This window comes from Alosa alosa, chromosome 18 (assembly GCF_017589495.1).
Source record: "Alosa alosa isolate M-15738 ecotype Scorff River chromosome 18, AALO_Geno_1.1, whole genome shotgun sequence".
NCBI lineage: Eukaryota > Metazoa > Chordata > Actinopteri > Clupeiformes > Clupeidae > Alosa > Alosa alosa.
In genome coordinates, this window is record NC_063206.1 from 3,273,101 (window position 1) to 3,289,173 (window position 16,073).

At 42.2% G+C, this 16,073-nt stretch overlaps 1 protein-coding gene across 1 annotated transcript in view; it reads left to right on the forward strand.

Moving 5' to 3' along the window:
• Positions 1-7,823: 7,823 nt before the first annotated feature.
• eno4 (enolase 4) overlaps positions 7,824-16,073 on the forward strand; it is a 30,524-nt gene continuing 22,274 nt past the window's right edge. The window contains exons 1-4 of the mRNA XM_048270256.1: positions 7,824-8,118; positions 8,488-8,616; positions 11,411-11,604; positions 14,634-14,794. Of these exons, the coding sequence (XP_048126213.1) occupies positions 7,942-8,118; positions 8,488-8,616; positions 11,411-11,604; positions 14,634-14,794 (661 nt within the window). The 5' untranslated portion in view covers positions 7,824-7,941. The remainder of the gene's footprint in view (positions 8,119-8,487; positions 8,617-11,410; positions 11,605-14,633; positions 14,795-16,073) is intronic.

The window sequence follows — 16,073 nt, forward strand, 5'->3', positions numbered from 1 at the left end:
TCGGCTCACACTGCATATAAATATGAACATGCCACATATAACATGCTGTTGGCAAAATCATTTGTCTTTTTCCATGTTTTTCTGACATTAGCAATGTCTCTCTTGTGCTATGTTAAAAGCCCTGCCCCCCTCCAACAAAACAGTGTCCCCCTGGAAATCCCCAATGCCCCTTCTGCCACGGAGCTCTGTAGCCTCAGCCTCGGCCGGAATGAAGAATGCCACATTTTTGTCTAACAAAAACACAGTTCAGATTTGAACACTCCTTTTCTACCAACACACACAATGCATAGTTCACGTAGTATAGTTCAGATTTGCATACTCCTTTTCTTCCAATACACACCAACACACACAATGCGTGTAATTAACGTAGTATAGTTCAGATTTGCATAGGCCTACTCCTTTTCTCCCAACACACACGGTGCGTTTAGTTAACGTAGTATAGATCAGATATGAACACTTCTTTTCTCCCAACACACGCGATGCGTGTAGTTAACGTAGTATAGATCAGATTTGCACTCCTTTTCTCTCAACACACACGACGCATGTAGTCAACGTAGTACTGTATCGTTCAGATTTGATTCTCCCAACACACATAATGCGTGCAGTTAACATAGTATAGTTCAATTTTTGTGGCTCTCTTGGCAAAGGCTATCCAGAAACACATATTTTTTGTTAAAGCTAAGAGTTCCACAAAATATAATAATTAAATAATAAAAAAAAACACTGAACATATTTTCTTTCATCATTCACAAAAATAAAATGGGAAAAAAATCCTCAACAGCAACTAACTCTGTGCACCTTCAGAACCCCCTGGCAACAGTCCTCCATGCAAACAGACCCCAAAATACAAAACATCTGACATCTCTTGCAAACACACCTCCATGCATGGAGACCCCATATGTATGTAGTTGTAGTACGTGTAACGTGTATGTGTGTGTGTGATGTCTCGGGAACAAAATGGCCCGCAGGGTCTGTTCAACAAGCCTTTAAAGTTCAGTCTTCATTGAAGCAACCTTTTTGGACCAAATAAAACATTCACCCTCAGAGTCCACAAGAGGGGGGTATCGGTGCATGAACTTGCCCCACATTCGCTTTCGCCCTGGGACCGCACCCAATCACCCGACCAAATCAGTGTCTTTTACACACTGCTTAGGTTCAAATGAAAATGCCGAAGGACAAATACAATCCCATACATGACAGCAAAGACTTCTTTAAAACTCATCAGAACAGGCAATATGCACTTGTGTATGGTATCTTTTGCTTGAACACACACACACACACACACACACTCACTCTCTCTCTCTCACTCACACACACACACACACAGCATATATATGCTGTGTATGTTCCCCATACTGTGTGTGTGTGTGTGTGTGTGTGTGTGTGTGTGTGTGTGTGTGTGTGCATGTGTGTGTCCCTTCAGAAAATGAAAATATGTTATGTGATTATATTGATATATAAATGTGTCTATATCTATATAAATGTGTCTGTATCTATATAAATGTTTCCTCAAAGGTGTTGTGAAGTGAGTAATAAGGGAAAGATTCCCACTAATAATGATGACATCAGTATTTTCAGGACCACAAGGAAAACATTTTTATAAAAGTAAAAATTACTTTCTGGGTTTAATATTCCTATTATTCGCTATTGCACCACATGGTTGCAGCCTACATTAGCATACTTTTCATATTAATTAAGGTTTTATGAAGTGTTAAATTTTGTACTTATACAATACAGAAAAAGTTCACAATAGGATTTATTCCTGTGTTGTCCAAGTAGGCCTACTCGGCCAGATTAATTCTGGTCTTGTAGCCTATTCTGTGTTTATTTAACATGAATAGACATTGGTATTTTTAACAGTCTTTATTTTACGGGGCAGTCGCGGCTTGTGTCTGAATACAATTGTTGTTGGCACATTTAAAAGAGAGATTAGCGATTTTGTGTAAGGCGCACTCTCAAGACTTGGCTTAACCGGCGCTGGAGATCTCGTTTAAGTCACTCTCGTAAGCTCTCTGAGAGAGTTCACGGACAGGTCGAGCTATTTGGGTTATGCAAACCGGAGAGATTGCGAGAACCCGGCACTGGCTCCCTGCTTTCTTCTGGGAACCAAGGTGAAATATTCTCCCCGGTCTCTGCCCGTGTCCTCTGCCCTACTCTTACTCCAACCCCAAGTCTCAATACGCTTTTGCGTATTTACCTCGATGCCGCCTGTGCTGGAACAGGCAAGGCAATGCCACAGAGTAAGCAATACAATGTGACAACAATGGAGACAGATAAAATGGTAACGAAAATATGGTTATATCTAACATTTAGTTTTTTCATTCTTCAATGTTATGCATCTTAATTTCCACTTTCATCCTTGACACCTAGGCTACACTTAACGAAGTAATAATGTTTAACGGCCACACTCGACCACCAAGATATTCACAACGAAAGATAATAACGACTTGACCCTAAACACATAATAAATACCCCCATATCTGAGTAAATTTATAATATGCTGAAGACTGAGAACCGTGAAGCATGCAAGGCTATATCTGATTAATAACCATTATTTTTGGTCCTTTCTCATCTTCTTAATGACCACCATTGTCCGCTTGCAGCCTTGTGTTACTTATTATTTAGTCTGCAAAAAATAGAAAGAAAAAATGAATTGTCAGTAGTTTCAGCCAGACCTAGCCCTACCTTTATTCTTTATGTTACTCTAACGTGACAAGAAATGTCACTAGATCTACTCCAAAATGTTTGTCAGTATTTGTATTGCCGTTTGTTCGATCTAATGTCCACCCGGCGAGTTGTTTACTCTTATTCTCCGATACAAAAATCAATGGAAATCAACAGTCTATAAACCTCTGCTAGCCTATATCTTAATTAAACCTTTCATTTATTTATTTGCTTTGACAAGTAAGCTACCCCCATATAGCATGTGCCTTGGTAGCATTTTAAATCGTCACGTAGTCTCCTCTTGTTAGTTCTGAATGAAAGAAGAGCAGGCAAAAAAAAATCGGTTGGGAGTCCAACAGGCCATTCAGCAAACACCTGGTCAAACACGGCTGGGCTCGCGAGTCGCATTCCAATCGGGTGCAATTAGTCACGAGAAGCGGTGGCGGCCAGCACCATACATCTGGCAGCTTAAGGTTCGGGAGAGACGCCTTAATTAGGCAGAAATGGTCATTTTCCATCTGACCCACCAAGACCTTTGGCCGGCTGTTTGACATTATTACCTTCTTCGTAATTAAAACGTGTGAACACTTATAAGCGACTCTCGGCTCTTATGGTGGGCCCTGCCGATAAGTGTTGTCAGATATGAAGAGGTAGTTATGTGCGGTTGTTACGCTATTCTCTCACATGGATTAATTGTATGGGCATCGAACAGATAGTCTAACGCACCAGCAGTAGAGATCAGTTATTCTCGGAGAATGGTTTCAGCCCAAATCCATGAAATCCTGTTGTTATGTAGGCCTAGATTTACTGTAGCCTACCGTAACCCACATGTCTACAAAGAACAACATAATTCTTGACGTTATTGTGTCATACGTTTTTTTGGAGACTGGGAGCTTTTTGCAAAAGAAATGGGTGACTCGACTCTGATGCAGCGTGACGGTTCTGACCTCTCCCGGTCACATGCCTCCCTGGTCGCGGATGCTGTAGTGTTACATCTCTCTCCCGCAGCTGGGCGGCATGTCTGGGAGAGGCGGCACCCCGTCAGGATCTTATAATTTTCACACACGGCGGTTCCCACTTCTTGGACAAAACCGCGGAGGGAGGTATAGGCCATTAGCCGAGCGGGTGAACGCGGCCATTGTTTCTTCCCCTCTTAAACGGGTCTTTTTACGCTGATGTAGGTGCGTCTGTCTCTCACACACGAATACCCGTGCCAGTTGCCAGTTATCAGGTTTAGGTTAGCTGTTGCCTTCTATATTTCAGCGGCTCAGCACAGTTATTGATCTATTTATTTAACGTGTTAGACCTGTAGACTAGGCTAGCCTACTTATTAGTTTTCAGAAATCAGCCAACAATGCAGCGCGACCTGCGCAATACTGAATCGTAGACTACTTATTTGATTATCATGTCTGCAATATATTAAGATTAAATTAACATGCGAGCCCTAGGCTATTATAAATTCACTGCACGTTATGTATGAAAACCTATCCGCATATTATGTCCTGACAGGTGTTCGTGCATTTCTGAATGAGTCATGAGTGTTTTCATCTAGTTCCAGGCTATCCTAAAGTAACGGTTTTAACGTCGTCACTCAACTGACCGGACGGTGGCGACACCCACAAACAACCTCGCACTTGACATTCTGCAGCCAGACATTCGTTTACGTTTATATTCCAAATCAGTTAGAAAACGTCCTCGTAACCTATCACCCAGCCCTGAATAGACATAGGTTAGGCCTACTATTCGCGGTTTTCCTATTGTAGCCTTATATGTAAATAATAGTGAAATAGTGAACGTAAATGGGCTAAACAAACAAAACACATCTGAATATCGTTACTACGCATAAATCACAACGACTACAAAATGCAATAAATTAGTAGGCCTATAATTACACGGACAACTCTGTGATTGTGGCATAGGCTAAAATAACGGTGTCCTGTGCTGTCCCAAGGCTCGTTTCAAATCGCTTTGCGCGCGCGCTGATGAAGCCACGGGGGAAATGTACATGATCTCAATTATTCCCGTTTGTGTTTTAAAATTACACAGGCTTTGATCTGCATGAGAGTACGATAGCGAGGCAGTCTCTCTTTCAGGAGACAGATTTTTGTTGTGTCAGATATTATTTGCATCGGTGGCATCTGTGCAGCCAGCAATGTCCCGGAAAAAAGCCAATGAGCGCTGGATTTGGTGACGTGACCGCCGCTGGTGCCCTCTCGATGACTTCCTGTCCTGAAGCAGCCTGACCTCTGCATGAACTCGGGTTACAAGCTTGAGCTGATGCATGCCGCCCGCGGCCCGCGCATCCAGCGCGCAGTGTGTTTCGAGTTACGGTGTTCATTTGCCAAAGACTAGGGACAGACTGCCTAGCATGTAGCCTAGTGTTTTTTTATTTTAACAGTTTTGAGAATTTTCAAGTGATCTCTAGGGACATGTTTAAAACGTTTTAAACAGACACGTTTGAATGGAAAGCGAGCCTAGCCTACAACAGACTGTTCTGTCAGTGATTATGATGTCCAGTTGGCCTTCAGGTGTAGTGAAATGGTGCATCGCATTTAGACTGTATAATTAGACTAATTACATTTTGTAAGATGGTATTGCAAGAGACATTAAACATGTAGCGAGTTCTAATTTAAGAGGATGCCTCCTGAGTAGGCTGATAGCATATCCATGTCTTACCTTTAGCTTTTTAGCCTGCTGAGTAACGTGACTTTCGAGTCCATGTCAAGACGTGTTTCCTCGTTTCTTAACCGATCAAGGCGTTGTAGGTCCATTCCGCGAAGTCTGGGGCAACGACACTGTCAAAGGCCCTGATTACAGCTACCTTTGGCCGTTAATTGACCTATGGAAGCCAGCCTAATATTTTTAGGGAGGAGGACTTTTGGGAGACTCCCAAATATATAGACAATATAGTCGGCTAAATGCTCGTTCTCTTAGAGTTGGAAAGTTTAATGACACACCCGGACCGCGGATGTACCGCTATCCTCAATGTAGCCTAACATTTGCAAGGAATCACAATCAAATTGTAATCTAGCCTACACTGGGACGGCCCGAGGCTATTCCATACGTATTTGAGCACCGCCAGGTCAGAAGTTCAGAGCAACCCCGTGTGATTTAAGGTCGCTGATGTCGGATTACATGTATTTTTAACATGGCAGGAGAAAGCGGAATGCTCACATGTTTCGCTGGATTGAACCTAAGAACACTGGTTCGGGGATTTCCGTGAGCTAAGGTTAATTTAATTGATGAACGCCTAAGTGGCTGCAAGAAAACTATTTACTGATCTCATTAGTCTGTCGGGCATAATGAAATATAGGTTTTGTTAATGTTTAAAACGGAATGATAAATAAAGAAATAAGTTGGTTTCATGCAGCACAATTAGGCAACATATTTTTTACATTCACACGCATGCTTTTATAGCCAACCAGACCCACGATATTTAGCCTAAGTGTTTATTTATCATAAAATAAAAGGCATTTTTATCTGAATTAATAAACATCTATTTTTTTTTGTCCACGTTTAATTAATTGTATAAGAGACCGTCATAACTTGTATTCAGTGTCTACATAGGCTACATGATCATTTCGAATTAAATAAATTAATTTTGGTCGAATTTCTACGTTTCCTTTTATATTAATCGCTAAGTTTATACTCTCGTTGTGCATGACCTATTGGAGTTCTGACAGGAGGTTGATTTATATAACCTTCTTCATATTAGAGCTTTACATCTTACCTTATGATGGCGTGCAGTCATATTACAAGTAGCTTAAAACACATTTCCCAAAGAGGAGCCGAACATTTTTTATTGGAAAGCACAGTAGCCTACAGCATGGCATTCCGGGATAAATTAAATAAAATGAAAGCATTCATAGAGCCCTATGGGTGCCCGCCGTCAAATTTATATAGCCTACACAGTTTAAAGAATTAAACTCTAAATTAAATTCGGCAATATTTGATATGAGTATCTTATAACTTACATGTTAAAATGGGATGGGCTACATGTAGTGTCCATATTACGAAGACAGTTTAATAAACTCTTAAACGCCCAATAATAATAAAAAAATACTACAAACCGGACAATGATGGGGTAAATTATACATGCATATTTGTATCTGTCCTTTAAGAACATTTAATAGGCTACACAATAGTCTAATAGTTAAATATGTATTAACATGCGTTTGGTGAGATTAAATTAATCGAATGATAGGCTGCAACGTGAAAGGAAATAGACAGTATAGGCTTTTCGACATAATTTCGAACCTATTCCAAAAATAAGTGGGTCCTGAAAATAACAATTTCCATGTTGTCTAAAGCGCCTGCAATGACATCCTTGTCTGTTGTAGCCTATCAAACGGAAAGAGAAACTAATCGCAGATGGGCTATATAGTCTTTATAATTCTTAAACACAAGCTATAGGCCTATGGCCCTTCTTATCGTCATAACAACTCAATAATAATAATAGGCTAATAATTACAACAATAATAGGCCTAATATTTCATAATAATAATAAGAAGAACAAGAACAAAAATATGCAATTATTATTATTATTATTATTATTATTATTAGGCCTATTCGGTTATTATTGTTATTATGAATAAAAATTGGTATAGAAGCTAGGTTAGAATTGAATACGCTACTAAATTTATAGTAATCCTAGTCTAGGCATGAGAGCAGTAGGCCTAGAAATTAAAACGTGCGTTTGCATGCTGCATATTGTGCAGTGTTGTACAGTAGGCTACGATAATAGGCCTAATAGCTTTCTCCAAAGGCATGAGCGAGAGTGGAATATGTCGATGGACAATATGTTATAGCCTAACCACGGCAGTGGTTCGGCCATCGGCCGTATAGCCTATTGCCCCTGCTCTGTGACCTAAACAAAATAGCCTTGGCAAAATAAGCAAGGAAAGAAAGCCACTTCCAACATAAACATATGTAAAGGCATAACAGTTTCATCATAGGCTACATGTTGCGATTGTAAATAGGACTCACACGAGTGAAGTTTAAAAGACATGCCGGTTTTGGCCCATAGGTTAGGCCTAACCTATTTAATTTAACCAAACAGAATCCCATTGACGCCAGCTAAAAGGAGACGCTGCTTTGAGAAATTCTCGCGATGTCAGTGGTGGATGTTGCTCAGCAACATCAGTACACAAAGCAACACAAAGTGGTTCAATAACAGCGCTCTGCTCGGTGTTGCTATTTAGGTAACTTTGTAGTCCATTGATGGTGTTTCATTGTTTAATGAAATAATCTATTGCTACATTGCGATATTAAGTTACCATGTCTTTCAAAGGCATAAGAGGTTGCAATAGTAGAGTGTCGAAAGAGGATCAAGAGTTCTACGACTTGAGACAGAGAGCAGCGGAATATTATAGAGCAAACTCGGTTCCGCAGAATATTGAGGGTGTCTTGAATCAGATGTTCCTGGAAAAGCCTGATGATATTTACGGTTATCTGGTACGTCCAGGCATTTCAATGGCCCTATGTTTTGTCAGAGGCGATGTTGATTTCCCAGAAATTAGAATATAATGAGTGACACTTTGTATGTAGGCTACACATTAATATCTAGGCTACGGTAGCCTAAACATTTGATTTCTGCATTACCTATAGTTCGTTTGTGAGCCTATGCCTATGTGTAGACTAGCCTACTTAGACTGATATTATAATAGGTGATTAAGTGTTGACATAAAGATTGTTTCTTTAAAATAATCCTTACTTTTTATAATGGCTAAATTATAAAAGTATATGTCTATTTAGCCGAATAAAGTTGAGGTAGGCTACATTTTGTCAAATAGCATGCTTCACAACTAATTTATGCATGTGCAGGCAAATTACTTCTCACAACATTCAGCAAAGGCCGTAATATGCAGAACGGAGGGGAAGGAAGTCTATGACGGGAATGGACAAATCTCAGCCCAGGCAGACGTGTATTGTATAATCAGAAATGAAGAGAAGGTAAGCCCTAGAGGCAGATTGATGGCACGGATACAGTAGCCTAGCTGTTGGAAGTTGAGTGTTATTATCTGTGACAATCAGCCCATATATGTCCTGTGAACATGTGCTCTATGGTTGCTTTAATATATTGTGTTTAATAAAAACAGTTCCTTTTCACATGCATTACTCTTTTAATAAAAGCAATGGATGCTTCCCAGGCAGTAGGCTAGTGTTTCATGTACAAGTCACAATCCATTTGTCAGTGCTGTCAGCTAAGCTGCTTGATATGAGTACGAGACGACTAATGGCAGTGATGTTATGATGTTATTAGATAAACATTACACCCTGTTCCGGGGCCTGGTGTGAGACGTAATGAGAGGAGGCATGGGGAACTGGGGGGGAGGAGAGGGGGGTCATGAACAGAGGGAAACCTGTGAACTTTGACCTCTTTCCCCTTTGGACTATACAGTAGAATGAGGTTGATGGATCCCATGTGACATGACGTGAGGAGTCCAGGGCAGCTCCTGGATAGCCATGGCAACGGGAACCGTCCAGTGTATTGGGTTGATGAACTCATTCAGGAATTGTTGTTAGCACGGAGAGTTGTTTTTCCTGTGAAATCATTTGAACAGAGATTCTCTTTTATGGTGCCAACCTCCCAGCCCCTGTGCCCACTGCCCCTCCATGCGCACCGCCCCTCTGTGCCCTGCTTCTGCCCGCGTTGGGGCAGCAGGGAGGCGAGAAGGCTTTAGCGGTCTTTAGACTGGTGCTGTTGGATTAGAGCTCTGTTCATTTGGCTGATACCAGAGAGATGGGCTGCAGCTAATCCAGACTGATAGCGAACAGCAAGGGAAGCAGACAGGCCCACAGGAGACAGACACACACACACACACACACACACACACACACACACACACACACACACACACACACACACACACACAGACAGACAGATCGGGGGGAGGCGGGGGAGGGAGAGAAATGAAGAGAGAGTGAGAAAGAGAACAAGAGATGGAGAGAATGAGGGAGGTAAAGAGATGAAGACGCAGAGAGAGCGCAGAGGGAGAGAGAGAGAGAGCGCAGAGGGAGAGGGAGAGGGAGAGAGAGAGAGAGAGGGAGAGGAGGGAGCACAGAGGGAGAGGGAGAGAGAGCGCAGAGGGAGAGAGAGGGGGAGAGAGATGGGAGAGAGAGAGAGAGAGAGAGCGCAGAGGGAGAGAGAGAGGGGGAGAGAGAAGGAGAGATGGAGAGAATGAGGGAGGTAAAGAGATGAAGACGCAGAGAGAGCGCAGAGGGAGAGAGAAGGGGAGAGAGAAGGAGAGATGGAGAGAATGAGGGAGGTAAAGAGATGAAGACGCAGAGAGAGCGCAGAGGGAGAGAGAGGGAGAGAGAAGGAGAGATGGAGAGAATGAGGGAGGTAAAGAGATGAAGACGCAGAGAGAGCGCAGAGGGAGAGAGAGAGAGAGCGCAGAGGGAGAGAGAGGGGAGAGAGAAGGAGAGAGAGAGAGAGCGCGGAGGTAGAGGGAGGGAGAGAGCGCGCGGAGGTAGAGAGAAGGAGGAGTGTGAAAGATAACTCAGCCTCTCCATGCTGGGGCTGGAATGCTGTGGCGCAGCACGCGGGTCAGGCAGAGGTGAGTGGGTCACGACTGTGCCAACTCGCTCAGCTGACCGCCAGCCATCGCCCTGCCCCCTCAGAAGGGCACAATGATCGTCTGAATCTGCCCCCTCAGAAGGACACAATGACCGCCTGAATCGCGGGGCAACGCCAGGAAATGGGTTACAGACCAGCGCGCTTTTCTCTCTTCTGGTCAATCTCATTGGTCCAGTTGTCTGTGGCACTGTCTGGATTGAAATATGTTTGATTAATGAGCCTGGGATCCTATTGATTTATCTTTAATTTCAGCACGTTATTCTAGAAGCAGCAGTAGTGTGTCTCGGTAGGGAGCTCTGGTGATTGCAGTAGTACCCAGTTGAATGAGAGAAACGTGAGAGAGCAAAATAATCAACTAAAAGATTAGAAATAATGCTGTATGAAAGTGCACCACGAAAGTGTCCTATGCACAGACATATAAAAAGTTAACAGAATAATTGCTCTGCAAAATTCATAAGGGTTGAAGCCTCCTAATCTGTGCATGTTTAAGCAGTCGTTGATGTTTTCCTGACCTCTCCCCGAGGCACTCCTGCCCATTAAGTAATGAATGTCTGAGTCACACACAGCCACCTGTCATCATAGTCCACCAATCACAAGTGATACTTTCATTTTTATAAACCACAATGGAAGCGGTTGCTGCACCTATGAATAAAGTATAGCTTTACATTAATAACAAATTGACAGAGCATCAGCTAGCTGTATTCTGTGCTGAGCGATTCTCTTGCAGAGTGTTGTGAGTGGTGCTGATCAATAGGAAGTGATCCTTATAATCACCAGAGCCAGCGCCTTCCTCCTGATACAAACATATATTCCTCCCGGAGGATGCTGGGCTTTTCAACACTTCAGCACATAACTACAGTCATCAACCACCACAGTAGTTTGGAGTTATTCTAGATCGGAAACACTGCCACTGCCAGCAAATGATCTTTGCCCTGTTCCTGTAGAATTGCATCCATATTTCCTAGTATTTCATTTCCAACAACAAAAAAACACTCTGAGCCGGTCTTTTTTAACCAACTCTTTCTGTTCTCTGACTATCAGGTAGTGTGGTCTGATATGACTACTGCCTGTATGTAGCAGGCTGACAGGTGTCAGTGCTCACATGTAAACACTCTGATCCTCTCATCCTCCTCTCCATTCTCCTGCATGTGGGTGCCCCGGGCCCAGTGGGTGTCCAGTGGTGCCGTGCCCAGTCATGGTGAGCTGGCATCGGGCAGGACTGACCCGTCGGGGGTAGCAGAGGAAAGCTCTGCCCAGAGCCATGCACTCGAGACCGCCCTGAGCTGGATCAACCAGCCAATCAGCACCATGCTCCGGGGTCTCAACCCCAGCGACCAGACCACCATCGACAAGATACTGAGGTACAACATTTAATAAATAATAACAAAGATACTGAAGTACACGTGCGACATTTGATAAATAACAACAACGATACTGCGGTACACGTGCGACATTTAATAAAAAACATCAATGATACTGAAGTACACGTGCGACATTTAATAAATAACAACAAAGATACTGTGTTACATGTTCGACATTTAATAAAAAACATCAACGATACTGAAGTACACATAGAACATTTAAGATTTAATATGTTTGCCTTTATTTGGATAGGATGTTGAAGAGTAACAGGAAGTGAGTGGAGATGGGGTAGGATTGGGAAATGACCGCAGTCACATGGTCATTAATAAGTAAGAGTTGAACTTTGGCAGTGCTGGCATGATGTTCCGATGTCATAATATGTTATATGAGTGCCAAGTGAGGGATGCAGTGATGACCTCACCAGTGTCCATCAGCTCATGTGCTGTAACGTGTCGGGCGTCTTACTGGAGTCGCACCAGAGCCCAGCAGCAGTAGCCGTCAGACGAGAGACTCCGCCGCACTCCAGGAGAGCCACACGGGCATTCGTCCAAGCCCTGGCATTAGCGTGGGGACTTCCGTGATGTGATCATAGTGGCCTTGTGTGTCTGTGTCATCTCCTGGGTGGTGTGTGTGTGTGTGTGTGTGTGTGTGTGTGGTATTCCAGGCATAGGTTCTCCCAGGTCCTAATGGAATGACCTCTTCCCTTCTGTGATTGGCTTAGGTGCCAGAACTGATCATGTGATCACATGACACACCCAGCAGTGAGAGGAGCAGAGTTGTTCTCAGTTCTCAGGCACAGTGTCTGAATACATGCTTGGGACAAGCTGATTCAGGTGTGAAAATAGATCATTAATTATATAAAACAACTTTGAAAGTTTCTGATAAACTCCGCCTCAGACCCTGCAGGAAATGGAATGAAGCCCTTAACCTCACTCACTTCCTTATGCAGACTGATTTTGCCCTATACAGAAACATGAATAAGTACATGCTTCCTTATGCAGACTGATTTTGCCCTATACAGAAACATGAATAAGTACATGCTTCCTTATGCAGACTGATTTTGCCCTATACAGAAACATGAATAAGTACATGCTTCCTTATGCAGACTGATTTTGCCCTATACAGAAACATGAATAAGTACATGCTTCCTTATGCAGACTGATTTTGCCCTATACAGAAACATGAATAAGTACATGCTTCCTTATGCAGACTGATTTTGCCCTACACAGAAACATGAATAAGTACATGCTTCCTTATGCAGACTGATTTTGCCCTATACAGAAACATGAATAAGTACATGCTTCCTTATGCAGACTGATTTTGCCCTACACAGAAACATGAATAAGTACATGCTTCCTTATGCAGACTGATTTTTGCCCTATACAGAAACATGAATGTACATGCTTTTATGCAGACTGATTTTGCCCTATACAGAAACATGAATAAGTACATGCTTCCTTATGCAGACTGATTTTGCCCTATACAGAAACATGAATAAGTACATGCTTCCTTATGCAGACTGATTTTGCCCTATACAGAAACATGAATAAGTACATGCTTCCTTATGCAGACTGATTTTGCCCTACACAGAAACATGAATAAGTACATGCTTCCTTATGCAGACTGATTTTGCCCTATACAGAAACATGAATAAGTACATGCTTCCTTATGCAGACTGATTTTGCCCTATACAGAAACATGAATAAGTACATGCTTCCTTATGCAGACTGATTTTGCCCTATACAGAAACATGAATAAGTACATGCTTCCTTATGCAGACTGATTTTGCCCTATACAGAAACATGAATAAGTACATGCTTCCTTATGCAGACTGATTTTGCCCTATACAGAAACATGAATAAGTACATGCTTCCTTATGCAGACTGATTTTGCCCTATACAGAAATATGAAAAAGTACATGTTTGATAGTGTGTGGGTGTGTGTGGTTCAGATAGAGTTCAGCCTCAGATCAATGTTTGATCACATTGCAGCACTGGGTGAGGATAGTTTCAGAGCTAACCACAGCCTGCCACAGCAGATCATATCATCACTCTGTGTGTGTGTGTGCCCGTGTTAGTAGTGTGCATGCTTGTTTTTGTGTTTCACATTTGGGCTAGTCTGTTGTGTTTTTATTCATGGAGCAGGATATCTCAGTCTAAGACAACGTGACAAGTGCTTAGAGGTTTTAGAAAGAAACTAGCAAAGGTCCCGCGGTTTCCCCCAGAGGATGGGACGGCGTCGCCAGACTGAGCTGCCTTGGTGGGGTAGTGTGTTCAGGGGAACATCAAGACAGTCACAGGAGATGGAGGTGTCCGCTAAACGTGGAGCTGGCTGATGCAGTACAACATATTCATCCCTTACCAACACTGCTGGCCTGGGCTAGCCTGGGCTATCAGGTTATAGCCTTGAATACCATAACCAAAACCCAGTGGTTATACCGTACAGAAATGCATCTTTATAGCCTTGAATACCATAACCAAAACCCAGTGGTTATACCATACAGACATACATGTTTAAGCTTTTGCAATTTGTACTTAAGAATTTCAGTTTGTGTTTCTGATATAATGTTGACTCTGCACACCGCTGCTGGTTTACATGTGTTGTGTTTACATGTGTTATGTGTTTACATGTGTTAACATGTGTTATTTTTTACATGTTTTATGTGTTTACATGTGTTATATGTTTACATGTGTTATGTGTTTACATGTTTTATGTGTTTACATGTGTTATGTGTTTACATGTTTTATGTGTTTACATGTGTTATGTGTTTACATGTTCACATGTGTTGTGTTTACATGTGTTATGTGTTAACATGTGTTACGTTTACATGTTTTATGTGTTTACATGTTCACATGTGTTGTGTTTAAATGTGTTTACATGTGTTATGTGTTTACATGTGTTATGTGTAACATGTGTTTACATGTGCACATGTGTTGTGTTTACATGTTATGTGTTTGCTGGTTTACATGTGTTATGTGTTTACATGTGTTATGTGTTTACATGTGTTATGTGTTTGCTGGTTGGTCAGTGATTTCTTCTTGGCTCGCTTCCTGGAGAACGAAGATGAGAAGAGGAAGGAGAGTGAGGCCGAGGAGCAGAAGTCGGCCGAGAGCACCCCAGAGCCGGCCCCCCCCCCCCCACCCCAGCCTCCCACCAAAGACAGGAAGGGGGCAGACAAAGCTCTTTTAAGTAAGTATACGTATAGTATAAGTATATATACTCTTTTAAGTAAGTATAAGTATAGTATAAGTATATATATATATATATATATATATATATATATATATATATATATATATATATATATATATATATATATATACACTCTTAAGTAAGTATAAGTGGTTGAGCGCTGCTCTCCCATGCCCACATCCACGGCTGAAGTGCCCTTGAGCATGGCACCTAATAACCCCTCACTGCTCCCCGAGCGCCGCTGTAGCAAGGTAGCTCACTGCTCCCGGCGCCCGCTGTAGCAAGGTAGCTCACTGCTCCCCGAGCGCCGCTGTAGCAAGGTAGCTCACTGCTCCCCGAGCGCCGCTGTAGCAAGGTAGCTCACTGCTCCGGGTTAGTTTCCAGAGACCAAATTCCTTGTCTACGCAAGTATACTTACCTTATAAGTATACTATACTTATAAACCTGATTTACATTTACATGTGTTACATTATTCATTGTTGTCCTGCTGAGTGTGTGTGTGTGTGTGTGTGTGTGTGTGTGACCATCACATTGCCTCTGTTTCCTGTTAGCCGCTGTGACCCTTCCTGATGAGAAAAGAAGGTCGGGGGGGCTGATCATGAGATGCCTACATTCTGTAAAGCGCCATGATACATGTGTAATGTTTTGGCGCTCTATAAGCACAATAAATTGAAATTGAATTGAGATGCAGTGTAATAAAAAGACTAACGGGGAGCTACACTGGGTGGGGGGTGGGGTGGGGCTACACTAGGTGCGCAACTCAAGCGCTCCGTTCGCATAACGTAAATTTAAAAAATAAAATAGTTTTAGAAGACTGGTCTAATTTTTTTTGTAATGTACGTGCCACTATCGCATCTGGTGTAGTTCCATTGATTAGAGTTATTAGTTATTGTTGCAGCAGACCCAAAGCCAACGTAAAACATATAAAATACATATGAAAACACATATATGTAAACATATATATGCATTAGGGCAAAGGGATACATATGAAAACACATATACCAGTGTGTAAACACATATGCATTAGGGCATATTAAATACATATATAGGGCAAAGACTAACGAAGCTAACATGTAAAACACAAATATAAACCTATAAAGTACAAATATATACAGTATTATACAATATTGTTATTATATATAGGCCAAGAAGATGGTGGAGACACCCCCCTCCCTCTCTTTTACTCCTTCCCTTTCCCTCTCCCTCTTCCTCTTCTCTCCTCTCCTCTCCAAAAGAAAAAAAAAAAAAAAAGTATGGCGCCCATCCGAAAGATGAA